Source organism: Hetaerina americana, unplaced genomic scaffold (genome assembly GCF_022747635.1).
Source record: "Hetaerina americana unplaced genomic scaffold, ioHetAmer1.1.p SCAF_9, whole genome shotgun sequence".
NCBI lineage: Eukaryota > Metazoa > Arthropoda > Insecta > Odonata > Calopterygidae > Hetaerina > Hetaerina americana.
Genome location: NW_027287538.1, coordinates 38,723,785 through 38,747,127, shown reverse-complemented (window position 1 = coordinate 38,747,127; position 23,343 = coordinate 38,723,785). Strand labels below are relative to the sequence as shown.

At 36.1% G+C, this 23,343-nt stretch overlaps 1 protein-coding gene across 1 annotated transcript in view; it reads left to right on the top strand.

Moving 5' to 3' along the window:
* The window catches only part of side-VII (sidestep VII), a 1,496,071-nt gene that overhangs the window by 910,353 nt on the left and 562,375 nt on the right, over nucleotides 1-23,343 (top strand). The window contains exon 4 of the mRNA XM_071598053.1: nucleotides 19,923-20,033. Coding sequence (XP_071454154.1) covers nucleotides 19,923-20,033 — 111 coding nt within the window. The remainder of the gene's footprint in view (nucleotides 1-19,922; nucleotides 20,034-23,343) is intronic.

Genomic DNA, 23,343 nt, shown 5'->3' with positions numbered 1-23,343 from the left:
AAATTATTTCCATCATTGTTCTTTGGGCTGATTAATGAGGTGCTTTCCTTTTGCCGTCATCCATATTTCGCCGTGATAACATTACTCAAATGGCCACCCCTTTGGGGTCAAACGATTTTGCAGCCACCTCACTGAGGAGGAGAATCTATGCAGACTATACCGTTCCACTCTTCTATCCTTGGACCTATTACGGGTGACCCTTCCAAGAACAACTATCATTGCTGCCGTCAGTCCAACTGTAAGGATCTGCAGAAAGCAAAGGCTTGTAGTCCACGGGGATAGTGTGTTATCTTGGAACATGTTAAATTATAACTTTTTGAAACTTATTTCTCATTCTTACTAGATTTTAGGATATTTATTTTCATATTTATCCTGTAGATATTCCTTTTGCCAAGTGGCCTTATAAGACAAAAGGTTTTCTAAATCATATACCTGCGGAATGACAAAAGGGTTTAGTAAAATTTTGAACACAGTAAATCATCATTGATAAAAGTTCCAAGGATGCAAGAATGTATGTATGCATGAATCATTCTCTATATTTGATGAAAAAGTAATGCACCTGAAGATACTTGATCCCTTTCCATACAAGCATCACTACGGGACGAACACTGGAGCATAATTTGAATATCTCATCCACAAAGTAGTACTTCAGAATCATCAGCAAATGGATGGAATCCTGGGCAAATGATCACTTGGAATGAAGATCACATTTACAAATGCATTTACAAATGGTAGGGTTACGTGAGATATCATTTCATTGACCAGGACCAAGTGGAAAGGATAATATGATTGAGATTGCGTTCAATATTCGAGTGTAATGTGTTTAATTAATGAAGGTATCGCAGAAGTAAGGAGAAAACTTGAGGTATAGGTGGCGTATCCGAAGCTTGTGCATTTATTCGAGGAGATTGTTGAAAACTTTTTCTTTCGTTTTGTGATTAATAACGGGTAAGAAAAGTTTTGCATACGGTTCAGCAGAGCGCAAAATATTTTTTTTCGGATTTCTCGTTAAAAGTCTTAAGGTTCCGTATCGTTGCTGAAGTATCATATTTTTAGGTGCCCAGATAATTTTATTAAAAAAATTAGAATAAGTAGAGGAAGATATCGTGCCTCTTTTTTGGTACAAAAATCATATAAATGTTCACATGTTATATGAAAAATAGCCTAATCGTCGTTAATTCATTTCAGAATACCAATGAAAACGACTAAAAATTCCACTGCATTTCAGGATAGGTAACCCTGCAATTACGTTCAGGACAAAGGTTTTCAAGTCACTTGCTGACATCAGCAACTGCTGCGCGGATTTCGAGGCGAGACTGGAGTTAGTGGAGAATAGGCGAAGTAGCAGTAGCTAATTCCATTTGATTACACGTGTTACATTAACCTTTTTAAGGTAGAACTCCCTGCTGTTCAGATTTAGAGTAATGCACTTTAGTTAAATAAAATGTTATTTGGTTTACTTACGAATCACAGTGACCATGGCTTCAGAGAATACCTTTAATATCATGTTTCAATATGCAGTCATCTGCAAACCTTTATTTCTATCGAGCTGTAATATAGGAAAGGGGAGAAAGAGGAGAAAATATGACAGACTTGACGTATTTAATGCAAATGACTAATCTCTGATTGGGAAATGAAAATGCATAATAATTAATAAAGTGTGAGTTTAAATTACGAGTTTATTCGAAGATCCTTTCAGCAAAACACATCTCGTTCATTTCCGAAAAGTGAAATTCCATATATTTTTCGTTTAAAAATAGGAATCAGTGTTAAAATCAATCATATATTGGCAAACCAGAAGGGGATTTAAAAAATTGAATTTCAGTTATATCAAAGGAAATATTTAGCGTTTATTTACGCATTCAATTTAACGCTTTCGAAAAAATGCAAAAAATATTTCGTAATAACCACTTTGATCCAAATGATTAAAGCTGTGGTTCATAATGAACATCTCCTAACTTCAATTAAAAGAATATTGACATTTTTTAAATAAATTTAATATAAAAATATAATAATCAAGGTGAAAGAATATAATTATCAAGTTTAATTTGATAACAAATGAAATAGACATATAAAGAGAATATGACCCTAAATAACAATAGCTTAGGTCCAGGCACACTCGAAGATGAAATAGAAAGGTCTATTAGAGAAAGAATTCAAATAAGACCGCGGGGGTCGAACACACTCCTGCGGAACTACTAAATGGCTTAGGAAAGTGTGGGAGGAATAGTCTATACGGAATAATTCAAAGCATCTAGGAGGAAGGAACCTGTCCGGTAGATTTGTGAGATTAGTGTTAACCTTATTTCAAAAAAGGTAAAGGATACATTATGTGAAGGTTAGAGGATAAAATGTTTGATTTCCCAAGTAGCTAACGTGGATCTCGGAATCAACAAAATATGTAGAGCAGGGCAAATGATTATTTGATAAGATCCCCATTCGAGAGGAATATAAAATACAATATAGAATATATTTTTCTGTTTTGTAGATTTTTACAAGTCGTTTTTTAATGGGAATTGGGAAAAACTTATGAGCATATTGCAGAAAATTGGAACAGATTGGAAGGACGGGAGACTAATCCGTAACCTGTACATGTCTCAGACAGCTCAGGTGTGAGCGTAGGACTGAGAGTCCGGATAGGCAGTGTTCGGAAGGCAGGGTTGTCCATTATTACTGTTTCTGTTCAACGCATATGCTAAGGAAATGATTGAAGAGGGCGGTAGGAATGAAAGATGGTGGGAAATTGGTAAAATCAGTTAAGGTTGGTGATAGCCAAGCTGTAACTTGTCAGCCAGTCAAGGGATCGGATACATTGGTGAGAGGATTGAAACTTCAGTGCGAAAGATGTGGTATGAGAATCAATAATAATTCAACTACGATTCAGCGATTTTCCAGAAGTAGAGGGCTAAGCTTAACATTAAAATAGGGGGGGGGGGGAATTAGTGTCTGTGGAATATTTTACGAATCTAGGAAGTGTTTTTGAGGACAATGGTCAAAGTATTAGGGACGTGAGGAGGATCATTGCACCAGGAAAAGAAGCTTTCACAAAGAGGAAGTAGTTGATGAAAGGTAAATAGAATAAGGATGTTAAGAAAAGACTTGTGAAAACTTTTATATGGAACGTACTTATTTACGGAACGGAAACATGAGTTTAAAGCAGGAGGATAGACGTAAATTGAAGGCTTTTGAACTTCGGGGTGAAGAAGGAGGGCGCACGTGAAATGGACCGAAAGAAAAACAAATTAGGAAGTGCTAATTAGTGTCCAGGTACGGTGGATGAATAGAGGGGATTGTTGGGAAAATTCATAAGGAGGCAGGAAAAATGGATGAAGAGCATGTTAATCGGAAGTGGGATGTTGAAGACTGTGATGGAGAGGAGAATGTTAAGCAAACGAGGAAAGGGTAGGAATATAGTAGGATAGGGATGTTGGACAGGATTAAGGGGGGAAGAAATAGTACAGAAATGATGAGGGGTCTCTTGTAGAGCAGGGTGTTGTGCGGTTTTTTGCTAGGAGGAAAAAAATGTCTATTTAGTAGAAGTATCCATCCTAAATTACCATAACTGGTGATTATCAAATAATAATAATATTTTAAATACAGGTATTAATTTGATTTTTAGGCATTTTTTTAGCCACTGAGTTGAAGCTATAGCCTATGAAAGGTGACTTACACCCTTCGAGTGGCGCGTCAGTCATCCACATTAAAAATTTAGGTGTTAAGTAAAATTTTCACTGATTGGCTTCATTACCTAGTAAGCTAGACAACAAATATTTATCACATCCAAAGCTTTGGGCAATACCTGAAATAGTTTTAAATTATTTTAATTTTGAAATAGGGATTAGATATATGAATCACTCGTTAGATCATATAGGGGGAGTCCGAGTGTCATTTGATCAATTTAATTGGAAACCTTTTGGAAGTATAGTGTTTTTTATGAAGTTTGACTTCCTTAAATTAAAAATATTTGTTTGATATCTCCTGAGAGTACCTTGAGATCTAAATAAGAACTTCTTCACATCCTAACCATTGAGTGGAATGGAGCGATGCGTGCTACTGAAAACTCTCATAAAATTGTTTACCTTACAATTGTTGCCAAAGTCTCCAGCATAAAATGTCAAATATTTAGTGGAATAAATAAAAATAAATGAATAAATGATATGAAACAAAAATAGCTCATTTCAGGTGGTCGGTAAATACGACGTTCAATAATGACTAATCATATTTTTTGCCTACTTTATTGTGCAAAACTTTAATTTTACGTTGTTAGATCGAGATTAGCTGTATGCCTGTTACAAACTTCATTGATATAATTACGTTACTGCAACATAAGCCCATGGAATTGTAAACATATTCATTTTGTCTATGGCAACAATTGAGATTACACGCGGCCCTTCATTGATCATAGGCTTTAGCCTTTGCAAAGCACACGTCGTGGCCTCTGTAATACCAAATGAATCTTGCATAACCTGTTTTCTCCTATTTGAAATCTGGAGGATGTTTTAACATGTTTACAGAAAAGCGCCCATATTTTCAAAAGAAGGTGGACCAGGGGCTAAATTCTATGCTATTTCAGAATCAAATATCACTTGCAGCGCAGAGGAGTTAGATTTTTAAAACGATGATAAAATAAACTGAGTGGCGTGTTAAAATTACTGGTAGAGCCAGGTTAGAAATCACTCGCTGGGTGAAAGTTAAATTACAGATTAAATCTCTGGCAATAATTGGTAGGATGTCTCTTTAATAATTGTTTAAAAAAATGTATGAATGCCCCAATAGTTCTAAGGTAGGCGACATCATTGTAACAAAATTAGAGAGATTGATCATAGATTGAAGATGCTTTTCTTTCCTCGAGCAATAAGGGATCAGAATATGCGACTGCGCTATGATGAGAAAGTATATCGCGTCAAACCCTTTTTTCGGGTCAAACTCTGTTGTGTAGTCACCCCATGCCACACATCCTAGCAGTGGTTTGTTGGGTGCTAAAAAACTTAGACGACTACAGCCAATGTGAGAAAACATCGTTGAATAACTTAAAGAGTACTTTCAGAGATATTGAAAATTTCATTGATTGCCACAGATGCGTTGAGAAAAGTTGCTCATGAGGCATGTTTAGGCTCGTTGGGCTCCACAAAACCCAGCGTGAAATCGGGATTGTATAAAAGGAACCAATGTAAGCTGTGTTGCTCACCTTAATAGTCCAGACGTAATCATATATGACTTTGTTAGTTTCTCAATGGGAAGAAATCTTCTTGAAAAGCGTTTTCCATCATCAGAACCAGCCATTTTCTAACTGAACATGTTTCGGTTTTCACTGGCTTCTACTGACGCAATAATTGTGCCAAATTAATTAAGCTTCCATGATGTATACAATACACTTCAAGCAAACAATTTAGTTAAGTTAAATTGTCACACAATAAATTGTAGGGATAACAAGGCTTTTTAAAATTCTTTATTGCACACTGTCTGAGCCTAAAATCTCAGATAACTTGGGAGACATTGCAAGGTCGTGATTTTGTCGGTGAGAGTTTCTGGTATTAGAAAATAATGTCCTCTCATACAGACCCAGAAAATCCCTAAAATCACTAATAAGGCATTTGAAATCATGTTGCTTGACCAAATCAATTGCTGTACCAAAACGCTTCCTGAGAAAGGAGAGGAATACCAATGACGTGAATTAAAGTAAAAATATCGGCGCGAGGGAAATTTCGGGAATTCCACTATAAAAGTCGTACACGTCTCTTGCCAAACCTACGAGGATCCATTGTAGTTGGGAGGTTGTATTGGGCACCAATGGACTTTTATGTGCATATAACATCGCGGGGTGAACTTTAGGTGGCTTATTGAAGTGAAGGAAGCCATAGAACAGCGTAGATATCGAAAGCTTAGAGTTTATGTTACAAGCAAGGTATCGTATCCTGGAATTCATCAATATTTCCTCCTAGGAATATTGCGATTTTTTGTTCCCTTCACTGCCATTTTTCACCTATTTCGCGGTAATATCTAAGCATCTGTCGCAAACCACGAGGTAAGAATCCAGTTTGCTTATTACATCGTTTATTAAAGTTACGTGTAAAAATTGGATATTTCAGACGCGAGGAGGAAAGTGAGAGACCATTTATAATCTTCAAACATAATCCATGATCACTGATACCGAACTTGTCTCAGATTGAACAGCTAATAGTGTCAGATGAAGTTTTAAGATGTTCAAGTTTTGGAATAGGTTTAAGCTGGGATATTACATCATCAATTACGTTATTGATGTAATAAAAGTTCCGTCGTTTTAAGTTTTTTGAAGACTTTTTCAATATAAATCAAAATTTACATATTTGCCTACGTTTCAATTAATTTTTAAATCATCTTCCCTTAATCTCTGAAAAAACTTTCCAGGTATATCAAAACTTGGGCGGGTATATAGGGTTTTTTATACTGACCAAATTCCTCAGCGAGGGAAAATTGGCGGAGTTTTCCATTATCGCTCATGTTTTTAATCGTATAAAGGCACGGAAGAAAGTAAAAAAGGAATTCAGAACTAACTAAATAATTATATTCGCGGATGGTAAATCTTTAGGTTGGCACTCCGTATAAGGATTGTAATGATTGCTCTCCGTATTTAGGGACTATGTTGGTCCACATAGCTGGGGAATCAATCAGGAACGAATGAAGTTATTATAACATGAAAAGAAAATATTTATCATCAAATTTGTAAGACGTGGGCTAGAAAAGAATGGATCATCTCACTTATTCACGCAGTGTTTTGAAGAAAGTGGAAGTAGTGATGAGGGTATTAAAAGATGAATTAAACTTGCTATAAATATTATGAAAAGATGAAAAAGTAGGTGACTGTCACCTTAACTGAAAGTGTGAAGAATACAAGTGGATGAGTTACAAATTTAACATTTAGCGTAGTTTTGGTAGGCTATCAAATTTGATCGATTGTAAAATAAGCAAAGTGTAGGCTGGAAATTATCAGGTTGCAATTACAGAAAGCGTGGAAAATTAATATACACAGAAAGAAAAATTAAATTGCTGTTTTAGGAATGGGAAGGTTATTTGAAGACTCAAAAAGAAGGTGTAGTTGCTGATTGTAGATGTTGATCGTATATAAAGGTACTGGAATGGTGAAGAGCTTGATGGATGAGTTGATACTTGTTGAGAGAGATAAAGGGAAGTAAAAAATAATAGTAACTATATTAAAACAATGATTTTCATCATTTAGCAGTTATGAGTTTGGCGCCAGTGTATGTGGGGGTTATGATTGTAGTAGTGTATTGAGCCATTAAAAATTGACGTTCAACGAGGGACCACCGTTGATAATAATTGCCCCAAATCACTTAATTAAATTCATTGATGCGTTAAGCAAATCTTCTCAGGTACTAGATTATTCTTTTTGCTAAAATTTATCAATATGCCAAAATTGGTGGACCAGAAACTTTAAATCAACATTTTGATTGCTACCGTTGAATGAGTGACACGAAATTTACTCACATTATAGGCATGCGTCTTACATATTATTTAAAAATACGTCTGTGGCAATGATAATTTAAAAAATGAAAAAAACTAAGCACTGCCACCCTTTTTAAATTGGGTCGTCCCAAGTAGATCGGAGATAATTCCTTAATCCCGATTACTTTTACTCGAGAAAGTTTTGCGAGGGTTTGGCCACATGTCTGCCTCAAGTTTTTCTGAAGATTTAGGTTAAAAGTTTCTTTTTTTTCATTCGCGATGAATTCCCTTTTAAAGGAGTCCGGGGGAATATTGCCTCGAGAACCGTTTTAGCCATGAATAGGTTTTCGCGTGAACGTGGAAATTTTACCCGAACAACTCCGTAAAGAGAAATTGAGCATAATGAGAGCCAAAAGAATCCCCAACCAACCTAAAGCTGTGTAGCAATCAATTTTGATAAGAGGATGGGATCCCCCCCCCCAGAAAAAGGGTTAAGGCGGCAAGGGTGAGGGAATTTTTGAGATGGAATACATTATGAAGGGCGGAGAAGGGAAAAGAGCTTGGTTACGGGGTAAAAGAGTGAGTAGAAAGGACTTTAGCCGGCTCGCAGGGCGAAAGAAGAGGGTAGAAGAGGGAAAGGATTAAGAATGATGGCTTTATCTTGAGATTCAGCTGCTTGAAGTGTCTGTCCCTTCGCCTGCTTCCTACATCCACCCCGAAACCTCTACCCATCCTTATGTCCTTTACCTCGGAAGTACTTAAGGAACAGAAATTGAAGTCACTGCACTGGAATGGCGATAGAGGACGAGGAAATGAGAGGGGAGGGATAGGTTCCATGCTGAGGTGACTGAAAGGGCATTTCTAGTAATACCTCATGGAGTTAAGAACAAATTCCTCATGCCTTCGAGGAATTAAGAGATTATTCAAAGGTGAATAAGCTACCTCAATTCAATTTCATTCATTGTATGTTTTTTATCTTCTCCATCCATAACTCTTAGTTAAAACTCATGGTAAAATATACAACTTAAATTTTCCATAGTTGATGTTTTCTTCAATATTTCTCAAATGAATTAATGTTATTTATGTTCTGTTTCGAATGGCTCTCTCATTAAAATTTATTCAGCCATATGACTGCATAAACGGTATCTACACTTAGACGTTATACGAGTATATTTGTCTATTCTAATTCCTCCGTAGAAATTGATTTTATTTACTCAAACGTTCTTTATTCGGTTTGTTATGGACTACAAAAGATTCAATACGCATTTTACCCAAGAATTTACTCATTAGGAGAGTTTTCAGTGAAATTACAGTGCAAAAGTGGACACACAGCAAGAAATTTTACGAACGACATTCTAATAAAATTGATGTTTAATGCTACTACTACTTCACGACCAATTTCACAGATATAGACGAATTTCAATGTATATTGACTGTCATAGCCATCAGTAATCTCGGCTAATATTTCAATAATTACCGATTTCATATATTTATCATCTAGCTAGTAACCGTGGTCGTAAGCATGACAGTTTGATAGTGCTAGGACGTTTCCCGACAAGAAGTCATTTCTAAAAAAATATAACGGAATGAATAAAAGGTGTTTTTGGCTTAATTTTCTGCACCATAAATTTCAAAGATCATAACATCAAACCCCTTTTATATTATAACTATATGCTTCAGTTAGACGCTCTTTTAAGCCATATACCTTTTGAAAATCAATGTCTACAGTTTCTTATAGAAATATCCATTCTTGATTTTTTACATCCCTCTCATCTCATTTCTAACTTGGTGACCTACCCCTTTAGCCCTTCCAGACTTCAAACCTTTGGGTCTTTACCCCCTCTAAGCCCTTTCACGACCCCATTCCACTGTCGCTTAAGGACTTGAAGGGCTCTCGTTGGATGAATAATTTAGCCTCCGTGGGAATCTGGCTCAGTTTCCCTATCCTCAATCTCCTCTCTTCCACTCACTCCTATTTACCAGCACCTCCCTGTGACGGAACTGTAGACTAAGCACCATTTTCTCCGACCTAATGGCTAAGTGTAAGTGCGAGATAAAGAGGGGGGAGGATTCGTCGCACCAGCAGCCTTCTTCTTCTCCATGAGCGACTTCCCAGGGACATTCTTTTTCGCTCCATCTTCACCCTCATCATGCTTCCTGTTCACCGTCTCTCTAACCTCTTTAGTTGTATTCAAGGGGCTTTAATGCAGCAGGCAGGGTACGCGCCTGGTTCAATCGGTGCCGTGAATCTCATTTGACGTCCTCGAGGATGATGTATCCGTTCTCTTTTGCAAGGCGAATGCATTTCCCTCATCGCGTCTCGTCAACCCGCAGCTAGCTCCGCCCGCTACCTCGGCATTAATGTCTCGAGCATCGCTCTCTGAATGTTTTCAGCCACGCGACTACCATTTTAAAATTCGAATCCAAATCATGGGTAAATTTTTTATCTGCGAGTATTGAATTCCGACGGTTTAATGCTCAACCCCTTGTCTCTATCCTCGCAGTCGATAGATTTAATCACTCCTGTTCCCTTCCCACCAAATAATTTTTTTCAACGGAAAGGTATTTTGGTTTTTCAAAAAGTAATATGACTTATTTGCGGATAGTATCCATTCATAATCTTTATGGAACCCTTCAGATTGTCGCAAATGAATTTCCTGGGACGATCTGACATTAAGAGGCAAAAGTGGGTCAGCGTTTTTATGGCGATTATTTCATCAAGTGTCAGCCATTGGTCGCATTAAGTCAATTCCTTTAGGGATTTACTGCGAAGTACAAACTGAAACTCTGTTGGTTGTTTTCCATATCGGCGATTTGCTAAATACTATACAGCATGAATAGTCCATTCTTACACCAATAAAAAGTTACAACATTCTGTACAAGAGTCCCTTAAAAAATAATTTATTTTGGACATGCCATCTGCAGACACCGGTAGCCAAGGTAGTGGTCCGCCGGTCAGATCATGGATACGAATCTCAATTCTATTTATAGGTTGCGGTTTTTGTAGATTTAACTCCGTACATTTAATAATATAATGTGCCCATAGAATTAGTAGTACCTTTGAGCAAAATCTGATCAAATTAGACATATTTAAATGTAGAGCCATTTTTAATAGGCTACAGCTTCAATGCACGTCATTTTAGAAGATTATAAATTCCAAGAGGAAGCATTTATTTTATCTTATTTTCAAGTCGAAAAACATAGTTCTCCTTAACTTAGAGCTCACATTATAGTCTTATGACTTTTTGTTATTTATAATGTTTAGTTTGTTTAAAGAATTCTGAAATATAACAAAGTTTATTAGATTTTTTCTAAATAATTAAGTAAACTTCGAAATATGTGTAAAAAGTTTATGTGAAAAAGTTTACTTCATGTTTTTATTGCCCTCAAACTGACTTCAGTTGTTAAAAAAATATTCAGTTCATTTCCACAAGTGACTTTTAGATTCTGCTGTGAATAACGATCTTTTTTTCAATGTTTTATTTTAAAATTCACGCTAAAATAAATGTATTTGTTTTATATCTGAGATGCATTCAATTCCTTTTCTTCAATTAGAGGCGTTATTAATTCTTTGAAATGTATAGGTATAATGCAGAGAGCTTTCATAGAGCTTGTAACACTCCCTTGGTCCATGCGATGAATATTGCAAATCATTGTCGGATGCTCAACGACGTGTTTGGGTCTTGACCGTCGTTCCGTTATTTATGTCTCATGAATATTCCATTCTGAGGGAATCGCCAAAGTTTTAACCTATGGGCACACAGGCCATAATTTCGAACATTATGAATACAAACTTATATGGATGACAGTTGGGGGCTCGGAGCATTATTGATCAAAAGGATGGGTTAAAAAGATAAACTACCGAGCAATTTTATGAATTAAACATTAAATTTGTCTATTAAATTTGAAACATTTTTCGCGTATGATGGCATGATCCTCTTCTTGAAGAACAGTAATTTTCTAAACAGCTTTTTATTTTGCAATTCTGAGTAAAATGTGACAAACATTGGCATTGAAAATAATTCAAAAATATTTAAATTTTAAAACAAATAAAGTTCGCCATAGTCTAGTAAAATTTATGCAATGTTGATGCGGTCATTTATTCCATTTAATGAAATAAACCTAAGGTTACAAATACACCAAATGACGATTTTTTTATTCTTCATTTATTTTCGATCGCAGATTTTTCACAATTGTTTTATCACATGATCATGGTAGACCGTCGTTATAAGTACTATTGAAATGATTAAAATGTAATTTTATCGACTATTAGCGTTAGCTCTATGTTTTATGCAATGATATTTATTTGAAAAACTTTAAAATCCCCACGATTAACCATAGTAATTATCCCGAAGGTTAGATCGCTATTTAAGTATGTAACTTATTTCTTACCAACCTCTGGGTCGTGCTTAATTCCTGTTTGGACAATAGACAATCCATTACTGTGCCATTTTTTTTCCCTTGAAGATCATGTAGATTTTGTGAGGAATACGAACCTGGGGCTTTGCGGTCAAAATGGCTGCAGGAGATACATAGTAGTTCTTTCAAAGCCGTTGTTATTGCCTTTAATATGTGAACCTGATAAGTTTAGCCTCAATTATATGTAAGTTCATTCAAATAAATTGGTTAATTAATATGATTTCTGTATGACCCAGCCATCCTTGTTGTGTATATTCTCTTACAATAAATTTACGACACGTGTAACCTTTTTACATGTTTACCGCTCTTTAATTACGTGTAAGGATCCAGGATTATTAAATCCGTTAACCGCATCCTAGTCGTTGTTGAAACTTATTTTGAGAACTCGCTTCCATGGATCGACTTGTGAATGTCTCACCGTTGAAACTTCCACTATATCAGTTGTATAAACAATGTCCAATCTTCCGCTTTGATGACCCATAAAAATTCGAGCTTTCTTAATTAAAAGTAAGCAAAGGCAAAAGTGTGATATGGAAGTTTTTCCTTTATGGTTACCCCGGTAAATGTGCCTTTTTTATGCGTTTATGTAACGGGAACGAAGGGTTTTGCAAGACGATTGGGAGTAGGCGAGGTCGACATCGCGGAGGGAAAGGGAGAGGAGGAGAGGCAGTGAAAAACTGACGAAAAATATTAAACGTTATCAAGAAACATGAGTAGAAAGGGAAAAAGGCCTAAGTAGAAAATGGAAGCAAAGGGGTCTGGGTTGGTGAGAGCTGCAGGGATGGAGAGAAAGCGACGAAAGACGAAGGGGATGGAAAGGTCGCGGAAAAAAGTGCCGTGGAAGGAAGGGGGAAAGAGTGAAGGCTTCATTGCGGGAGCGTAATGAAATTTTTCCCCGCTCCGGGGGCGGTGAGGTGGCAAAGGAGTGAAAGGGGAGGGTATAGGGGAGAGGGAGAGAGAGAGTGGCGACGCATAAAACTCAAGATGGCGTAGACTAATTGCGTCGAGAGTGAGTGGTAAATGGCGGGAAGAGGAGGCGGGGAAGGAGAGGACGGAATAAAGATGCCGGGAGACTCTAAAAGGGGGAGGAGGCATAGGGAGGGAAGTATGGCGGGAGAGGTGAAAGTTTTGGGGGGGAGGTTTCAGGATTAAGGGGAAAAGGATTGGACGAGGAAAGCGCGAGGCTTGGGGCAAAGGCGCAGACATGACGCAGGAGAAGCTGGGCGGAAGAAGTGATAAAGAGCAGCGAGAGTTGGAGGTTTTTGCTATGAAAAAGTGCTAATATATTCCCTTTCATTCTCTTTGTGAAAAAAAATCTGCCCTAATTTCCAGACAATTAGCCTTTCACTCAGCATCACCATGAACATTATTGAAGGTTGGCAATCCCATTATTGATTTTCTGTATCTATCTAATCTCTCTCATCTCCCCTTGTGTCTTAACTCTGGTCGTTCTTTTCTTTTGACTATAAAGGTACTTGTTTTAAGTTCTACCCCAAGACGTTTATTCCTTTCTGATTGATCAACCTTCCGGTGAATATAACCTAATGAACACTAATTGATTCAATCTGTACTCACGTTTTTTTCGTAAACCCTATTATGCAGTGTTTCTTGAATGTTTATTGAGAATATACATTAACCGTATATGAATTGTATGCATCGTTTTTTATCATTCATTTCCAATAGAGTGCCCAAAATACGTTAAAATCTATATTTATGATTACCTCCTCGCGTAATTAGATGTTTATAAAATAAATTCACAAATTTTAAGCCCATGTTCGCCTGATCTACTGCTGAAATTCAGATTAATGCAAATATTTAAATTCGACATCATAGTTAACAGTACTTCATTTTGAAAAAAGACGGACCTTCATCGTTTTCGGAAATATTTCACTTTTTATAATGACTTCCTTGTGGTTTTGTCAATATTATTTTCACAATAGTAGCTAAGTTGAAAATACCCTTATTTGTGCTTAACTTTGTCATTTTTACAGTGAAAAATTCAGTGCTCTATTATTACATAATAAATATGCGCCGATTCAGGGTCTTTAGTAAATTTGACATATTAGTAATCAATAATATTTTACGCTGCATTTCCAAATATTGATCTTCATACTGTTTTCTGCTGGTCAATAGAGCGATTTGAAAACGCCTGTGTGTAATTAGGTTTCCTATGAGTGCCGTATTTGTTTATATTTTTATTCCTCATTTCATAATATGCAATATGATGCTAAGGGTGTATGGATGTTATTACATCCATTAATTTTACAAATTATATTTGCCCGAACGATAACTGATTTGACTGTTACAACATATTCTGGAAAAATGACGGAAAATGCTGCGATACAAATTTCAAGTGATACCATATCCTCGTTATACTCAGAAACTAGGCATATTTAGATTGCATTAATGTATTATTTACTGTAAACGATATGTAGATTTTTTCACTTCAAGAGGGTTTTGATATTATTTCACGATAATGCAGTGGCGTCTATTCTAGTTCATAAAAGCTATCCTATTAATAAATTTGAAATAAATACATTTCCATTGTGGCAGGTATAAAATCTTAATTTTCAAATAAAATTTTATATCGCATCTGAATAACCATGTTATCTAGTTTAAGAAATAATTCGAACGTTTTCATTGTTTTAATAACGCAGGCAAGTTTGTATTTTACAATGGAAATTATTCCCATCCAATTCACATGGAATCTTATTTTGGTACCCTCATTTAGAAATGTTTTCTCAATCAGCCAAGTGTTTCCAAAAACCCTTAATTTTTTCAGCGAAATTGGTCATCATAAATTCATATGTCTATTATTCATCTCGATAATTTAAGCTAAAAATAACCAAAATACTCTGCTGATTATGGGTGCAAGGTATGTGATTCAAGCAAACGAAATGGTTGTCGTGATAACTTTCTCATCCGTAACCCGGGATTTGGATAGCGTCTTCGAAGAACTTTTTTGACTGCTCGTTTGTATATACATGAGCCCACATATATAAACACGTGCATATGAATGCCTGGATTTCCCCCCACCCCATGAGACCTCATCAGTCGAACTCAGTCGAATAAGCACCCGGCAAAGTCGTATAACTTCTCGTTTTCCTTATGCCATGCCCCTTTTCTCCTCCTACCCACCGCAACGCGTTTCCTCACTTAAAAACTTTTCATGTCGTCCTAGCGACAAGTGCAAATTATCGCACTCATTCTGCCGCCTTCCTCTTTGCCTCTCCGTGGCAACTCCCCTTCCATTTCCCGCGAACCGACTTGTTCCCCTGCCTTCGGCCATCTCCGTGCCCAAAACGCCATCTTTCCCCATCCACTCTCTCGCTCAGCCTAGCGTCTCGCGCTTGATGACGTCACGCGCCAAGCACTCGGGAGGCCCGAAGGGGCACAAAGAGAAGCGAGAGCGGAGGGCTGAGGAGTAGTTTGAAGGGAAGACTTGCAAATAATCGGCGCTCACGCGAGCCAAATGGCTAAACTTAAAAGTTTTCCCTCTGTCCTTCGAGGGCCACGAGAAAATATCGCGTGCAGTGATGAAGAAGTCAGCAATTTACTGCGAAGTCTGCAGCCGAAAGAAGATTAGGGGATTTGTATGCTAAGGCTCCCAGGATACAGCTATTTAATGATGATGTTCTTTCCGGAGTCATCCTAAATATATCCAACCGGATGGATAATTGCCAGACTGTAAATGAGCGCGTGTTAAATTTTATGGAGCGGAGGAATGAGTAAATTCGCCGTTATTCAAAGGAATTTATGGAAATTTCGGTCCAAACAGGATTAGCCCTCGTCAAAGTATCGTCTGATCTAGCGTTTTGTTAGCCAAGAAATTATATGGTGTTCACAATGGATAATGGGATTATTCCAATGTTACTCGAAATAATGCTGGTGCTGCATGGCAGTGAAATGTTTTTTATGGTTTATACTTGGCTTTATTTTCTAAACAAAGGATACACAATGCCTCTGAATTATCTTTCAGCATCGGGGCTCCATCGGCAAATACCATATTATTCAACATCATGTAATGTTAAATCAGGATTAATTTACAACACTTATTATGAATTGGACAGTATTCTGAGTCATTTTTTTGTCTTCTGGTAATATTATGCACGTAATCGCCTGTAAATTCGAGATGACCTAGATGGCGAAATTTATAAAATGTTTGCTTCCATTTGAATAATGATTCTAGTCTCAACAAACAAGGTAATTGATACTACAAACTGTGGAATTACGGAATGGGGTACTGTGAAGGCATTAATGTTTTCAGGAATAACGACATATAATCCGAAATTAACGTAATATATGTTAAGTAATAGTCAGCTTGTAATAATCAAAGCATTGATTTTTAAAATTTTTCCTCCGTGTATGGTTAGGCTAAAAGCAGATAACTTCATTTTTGAGAGAAACTCGTCACCAATAAACTGCCCCTTCTTACAGAATTGTCACCAATATAAATTAAAGATGCATCAAAAAGTATTCTTTATGTAAATCCATATACGACGAAAATATCTGATATTACAAGAATAGCATCTCCCACTCGATGGTATCAGGCTTGACTACGTGGAAATTCATCTTGAATCAGAGTATTCTACTGTGTATTTCCTTAAACATTTTTTATTTGATGCAACTAATGTCAATGTATAGGCGTTGTTACCTGACCTGAGGATGGTACCTGAAGATGAGGCCTTTAAAATAAAAGTATCTGTACAGAAAAAAAGGGTGGAAAAAATGTAGTATTCTTCTTTTATTCAATAGTGTCCTCAACTATTATCTGTTGAGTGTATCCCTGGTAAAATTTAAAAAATATATATAATAAAAAACTAGGAAACTAGGAATAGAAGTACCCAATCTCACTTTGGTATAGGAAAAAAATCATTTATTTTTGAATTACACTGTGAATGTTATACTTTTCTCTTTTAAATATCTCAATATCGCGAGTTTACTTTTAGCTGATCATACGATTTTCGTTGAAATTCGAGTATTCAACTCATTTCACATCGAAACTCCCACTCGTTCGTGTGGGAAAAATGTGCCATATCCCTGTCAAAGGAAAAACTTATTCGTGCCTCGGTGCCCTTTCGCAAACACGACGACGACGCCAACTCCTGAACACTTGAACTCTTCTCCGGCGGCAAAATCACGTCCAGTTTTCCCTCTGCAGCTTCAATGTGGGGCAGGGGAGGAGAGAAAAGATTGCTAAAGGAAAGAGTGATAGGCTTGACTCTACGTTAATGCCTGTTGTCATAGCTTCTGCGTTTCGTGTGGCCTACGAGAAGGATAAAACATACTGCATAATCTCTTTACGATGCCGCTCTTTGGGCGCCAGCATATATGGGACGGGAAAGAGAGGATAGAAAAAAAGGAAAATTAGGTGAAGCTTTCCCGTTACGTAAATGGTCCCTGTTTTGTGGGCTGTGAAAAGAGTGCGCTCTCCTTGGCTTGCGTAAACATAAGAGGCAGTGGAAACAGTGTCAACAGGTTCTATCAAATATTTCCTCCGTCCACTCGAGCCCCAGCCCTTAAACAGCGAGTAACCCCTCCGATATCCCCGAGACCCTTTGCCCTTAGCTTCGCCATCCTTTAACCACCGCCCCCTCAACCCCTCTTCCCCTTGCGCCGCTGACTCTTTGAAACCGTCTCCTTCTTCGTCACCTAATATTCCCTCCAGCCCCATATGCAGTCCGTGCTGCCCGCCTCACCCCAATCTTCCGCAGTCGGGTCCGATCCCCTTCGACTGCCTGTCATTCCATTTTTTGCGTCACCTCTTGAATCATTCAAGGGGGGAAAAATTCACTAAGGCTTTGGATATTTTCTTTCTTACCCCGGTTTGACGGTGTATGAAAAAAACAATATGTATGGCAAGTTATTTCCTTAAGAGTGACGTGAATCTTATTTCCGCTCAGAAATAAGCCACAATTTTCGCCTTTCTTAGTTTCCGTACCCTTAGGGAATTGATTCAGTCTGTTTTATATTCTAATAATATTCAGGATCATATTCAATTTAACCTTTGTATTTTATGTATCCGAGTTGGATATTCAGTATTTTTCAAAATAACGCCTGTAGAATGGAAACTCTTTTTTTTTTAACCGTAGGAAGCGGCTATGATCTATTTTTCATGAAAAACTGCGGTCTCATATTCTTCAAAAATGTATTAGTAAATTAAATCACCAAATGTTTCCTCTTCACTACCTATTTCCCAATTCTTGTCTGATGGAATCGCGGTGCTATTTTATTTTCAACTAAAATATTTTAATATTTCCCTTCCCCAAATCCTACGATTTACTATTTTCAATTTTGTCCACGTACTCATATTACTTTGGATTTTCTTAAAAGAATATATTTCTTCTACTCTCCACTAACTTACTTCATGTTCATTACTAATATTGCCTCTCATGTGATATGAGAAACTTATAACACATGCATAATTAACAAACTTATGAAATTATATTTAAACCGGGGAGGCCTCAAACTCATCCAAAACTTTATTATCACACCATGCTATAATTCGTGACTCAAGTCAGTGCATAGTTGAACAAGTAAATATAAGATGCCTCTGTACTTACTCAAACATTTGAATCTATTCGATACAAACTAAGTTTTCGATAGCAGAGAGCTTATGAATGCCAAGAGTATAATCCTGTTAGATTCACGCCTAAGCAATCAAGTTAGTTGAGAGTACTCATGTTGGTGATTGCATTAAAGTGTGTGTTTTTGGATTTTCTGAATTTGTAATCCATGCTTGTAAAAATATCCTATTTTTCAGGAAATATCATTATTAAGGTATTTCTTGTTTCTAAATATCATATTTATTCGCATTTTATGACTTCATGGTTATTTTGCAGATACTTTCATTGCAAAAATAAATCTTTAATAAACATAACAAAATTCCTAGAGGGTAAAATAAATCCTTATTTATGTACGAGATATGAATCCGTAAGATCGTATTATTTCGCGCGTAATATAAGTGTCAAAGTTTTTATATAATTTTACAAGAAGGTACCCTGGGCTCTCTAGTAATAATAGATAGATTCTACTTGTTCCAAAAATATATTATGAGATAAATGTACTATGAAGGAACACAAATTATACCATGCCAAAATTTGATATTAAGATGTTTTAGAGTATTATTATATAATGAATATTTATTTAAAATGTTCATTGTTGTGATAAATAAATATTTCTTCTCTTTTGCCACCCATCTTTCAAGTCTTAAGAGATGTTGATAGTTTCTTTTTATTTACTATTTTTAAATTGAATAAATAATGGTGGGAAACAGTTCCGTATCATTCAACCAAAATTAACATTTTACTCAAGCAAAATTTTCAATTGTATTTTGGATTGTAACTAATAACTTATTTCAATGATTTGGAAATAGTTTTGAGATTTTATTTCCCCTTCAATATTAATCATTGACATATAAAGGTTAATACTATTTTTTCCATTGTTCATAGATTGCCGAGGGAAATATTAAAATTTATAATCACCTATTTTTGTAAATAATAAGTTATGAAAGTTGGGATGTAAAAATCTGATACACTGAAAACAATATTCATTTGCAATAAATATTCGTATTTGATAATCCCTTTTGAGTTTCAGGGCCTAAAATTGAGGTAATATGCTACTTAACTAAATAATGCAAAAAATACCTACGAACACTTGTGTGACTCCGAATTAAATTGAAAAGAATACGTACTTATGAATAGCTTGTGTTATATTGATGTAATTATGAGAAACGAACTTGAACAACTTAATATGGTCACAGGGGTATGAGAAATGTTCCAGATGTTTGTAATGATAATCATTTCGATGACTTCGCCCTCCTTTGTTTTGATTAATAAGGAGTATTGTAGTAATTAAAATCTCTTTCGCAAGTTTTCAGCAAGGCAGTGCCTTTTCCATTTCCCCAGTCCAGTGGAACAGCTTCAAATCGTGTGATTGTTATCCTCTAAAACCTACTCTTGAATTGGCATAATTTTAGGTCTTCCTGAGTTTCTGTGTCAACAAAATAGTGTATCATAGGCTTGAGGCTTATAGTTTTCTTCTTTTTTGTTATCTCACAGTTCCACCTCAGAGAGCAGTCATTACGGACGAAGTGAGTGTAGAGAGATCCTCTGTCGTCGGACCGTACTCGGAAGGTGCCAGACTCGTTCTAAGATGTGACGTATACGGAGGTAAGTCAAAATATTATGATACCTTTCATGTGCCACTGGCTTCATGAGCGGAATTGTGTTTCTCATAATGTGTATTTGCAAAGCTAATAACCGAGATCATTTGCAATTTATTTTCCGCACTCAAAACTCCTTTCGTGAAAAATCTAAAAATGTTTACAAGGATAATTGATGAACATGAGTTGTAATGGGTATGCATAGTGTTTAATAAGGTAACCTTTTTGGAATTGTCTGAAAAATAACTCGTTTGACTTCCATATTCAAATTCGTATGTAACGAGGAATGAATGGGAAATGTCTGTATCACTTACGATAATCTCAAATGGTCTTATTAGGAGTGGTTGTCCATTTAATTGCTCTATATTGAAAAATGCCTAAATACATTTGAATAATGTGTCAAAAGTTGTCCTTCAAACGTGATAGAATATAAATGTTATTGGATTAAAATAATTAACATTTTATTCATTCATAAACCGAATAAATTGAACATCGAAATATCAAGGAGGAACAACTCTCTCTAATATTGATTGACTTTAGTGGACCGAAACAATCACTAGAAGCATTTAATGTTTAAGTCGTTGAATTAGAATTAGATTTACACATTTTAGGTATTCCTACATCGTTTGTGTGATCCGTACAAAGACCCTCAGACACATTTCGTTAACAAATTTACATACAAACAAGGGCGAATTAAGTTCACATTACGCTTAAATTGTGTTTTCTCTACGCAGACATGGGAAGAGTGGTTTGATGTTGAGTTGAATTTAGCACGTTTAGGACCCATCAGAGCGTCTCCTCTAATTGCCGCAAACAGCATTGATGCATTGCTTTTTGTATGCGAGTATCTCATTACGGTTTTCTCTTGCACTTCGTTCACGCGATTCTCACCGACTTACTTACTTATACCTTGATATTCATACTCAAGATGGTATTTGGCACCGTCAACAGTCTACTATCATTTCCTTTGGTCCTTAGCATCTTCTTTGTAGACCCGCAACATGCCCATGCCTAACTATTAGGCCGTTCCCGAACAGTTCACCATACTTGATTCTCTTTCCAGACCTGCTTTACCATGTTGTAAACATCGCTTCTTGTTACGTGACCCGCCTATCTCAGCCTTCTTAATTTTTCTGCCTCCTGGTGCTCTAAACATCCCCTATCTCTCCGTTTTACTTCATCTCCCAAATGTTGATTTCTTTTGTTGGTCCAAATATATTTCCCAAGACTTGTTTCTGTTACATTTTTTTCTAATTTATTAAAATTTTCTGTACACATAGGTTTATTTATCCATTTTCTATAAGCTCCGTTTAATGTAAATAAGCTGGTCTAATTATGATTCTGTTCTAATCAGATATTGTAAGTCATGGTAATAAATTTGATGATACCAACTGTTAAAAGTGTATAGACTTTTCCTTGCTGTGTTCATTCCATTTTGTATCTCAGCATAATCTGTTTAATAACATTATAATTCTCCCCAAACACTTGAAAACTTCAGATTTCGCGAAAAAACGTAATAACAGCTAGTTATGTCCATAATTTTTGCGTCAGGAAGTCATGAATTTTGTTAATGCTATATTGATTATCGTAACTTTGTGTTTAAAAACGTTTTTGAATTTTTTTCATTATTTTTTTCAGATCTTATTTTAATTTTCCCAATATTATCCTACCAAATATAAATACGTTAACAGGGAGTGTTATCTTCTGTGGAATGTTAATCCGTAATCAGTTTTCCTTACAGTTTCCAGTGCTGCTTATAGTAAAAGGTTAACATATCATGCATAGAAAGAATGTCTCTCTGACTTAGTTCAGCGTTTGGTGCAATTAATACACTTTTTCGACAATAACTTTGCGCTTGGAATCCTTAAGTGGTAATTTTACCAGTCCCATTAGTTTTATGTTATGCCATAGCTGTCTAATTTTTCCCATATTTTTTATCCGTCGACATTACCATAATCTAAATACAAATCATAGAACTCCTTGTTGAATTCTCAGTACTTTGATATTTCCTTTGATGATGTATATATGATCTGCTGCAGACTCCTGCCCTATACAGGTATGAAAATTTACTTGACGGTATTCTGTCGTATTATTACCTCTAGTGTATGTTTATACTGCTTTTAATACACGAATGTTCTACGACGAGTGAAAAAGAGTTAGCCAATGTTAGTTGGCAAGTGAATAACGAAATAAGGTTTTATTTATCTAATTTTCTATCAACCAGCTCATTATTGCGTCTTTCTATTCTGTCGACATTTCATCTTTTTCCAGGTTTTGAATTAGCTTTTATTTTCTTATTGGTGATTCCTTGTCAACATCTTTTAGTTCTTCAGTACTGGAGCCGTCACCTTCGCTAAACCATTTTGTATTTTATCTCCTTGATTTCTTTTAGTACTTCTTCCAACTTCAACTTTTCGACAGTGGATTTCTTTTATATAAGTTCCTCATCTTAGTTTAACAATTCGTGGACGAACTTTTTCCCCGTTCCTGGCTTTTGGCTCCTCCATCTCAACTGTTCCATCCTGTTTCACATAAAATAATTAGAATTTGAGGTTCCTTTAAAATAAAAATAGTTCTATAAACGTCGTTTTGATTGCTTTAATTTTCATATTTTACCTTTTTCAAGGTGATTTTGGATGAACTTTCTCTTATTTAACCTTCCACGCAAACCCATTACAGCATTTTTTTGCATTCTTCTCCGAACCATGGTTTTTGCCTTCTTATTTCAGCTTCTCCACACAGCTCCTGTTGTGCCTTTGATTAAAACTTTAAAGAGAAACGATAATATTTGAATTTCAAGTATTTAAATTCAATTTAAGTAAATCCGAGCTCCAGTTTTGACGTTCCTACACAAATCTGAATAATATTTTGAACGGGATTCGAAACTCGTCTGTTTTCTCAAAGTTTAAGCTCGTAAATTTTATGTCAAGTGAATTGCAGATTTTCTTACTTTATTGCTCTCCTACTTCATGTTTACTAAAATTACCAAGGCCAAAAGTCGTTTTTCGTGACCTGGGCACATCCATAATATTTAATTTATATCTGCAGCCCACTAAAACATGGTCAAACTGATTTTCCATTAAGTCAGGTGCCATACCTGCCTCATGTGTACGCATTTAGCGCATATCTTGAATTTAATGCAATCACTGGAGCTACAATATTTTTGTCTATTTATGTTGGGCATATTATGCAGAAAATTTTTTTCTACCCATTCTCCCCATAATTCTTTCCATCCAATTTGCCGTTTTCATCCCCTATATGGATGCTACATCGTACTTGGTCTATGATTGACTTATTCTTCCAACAATTTGTAAAAT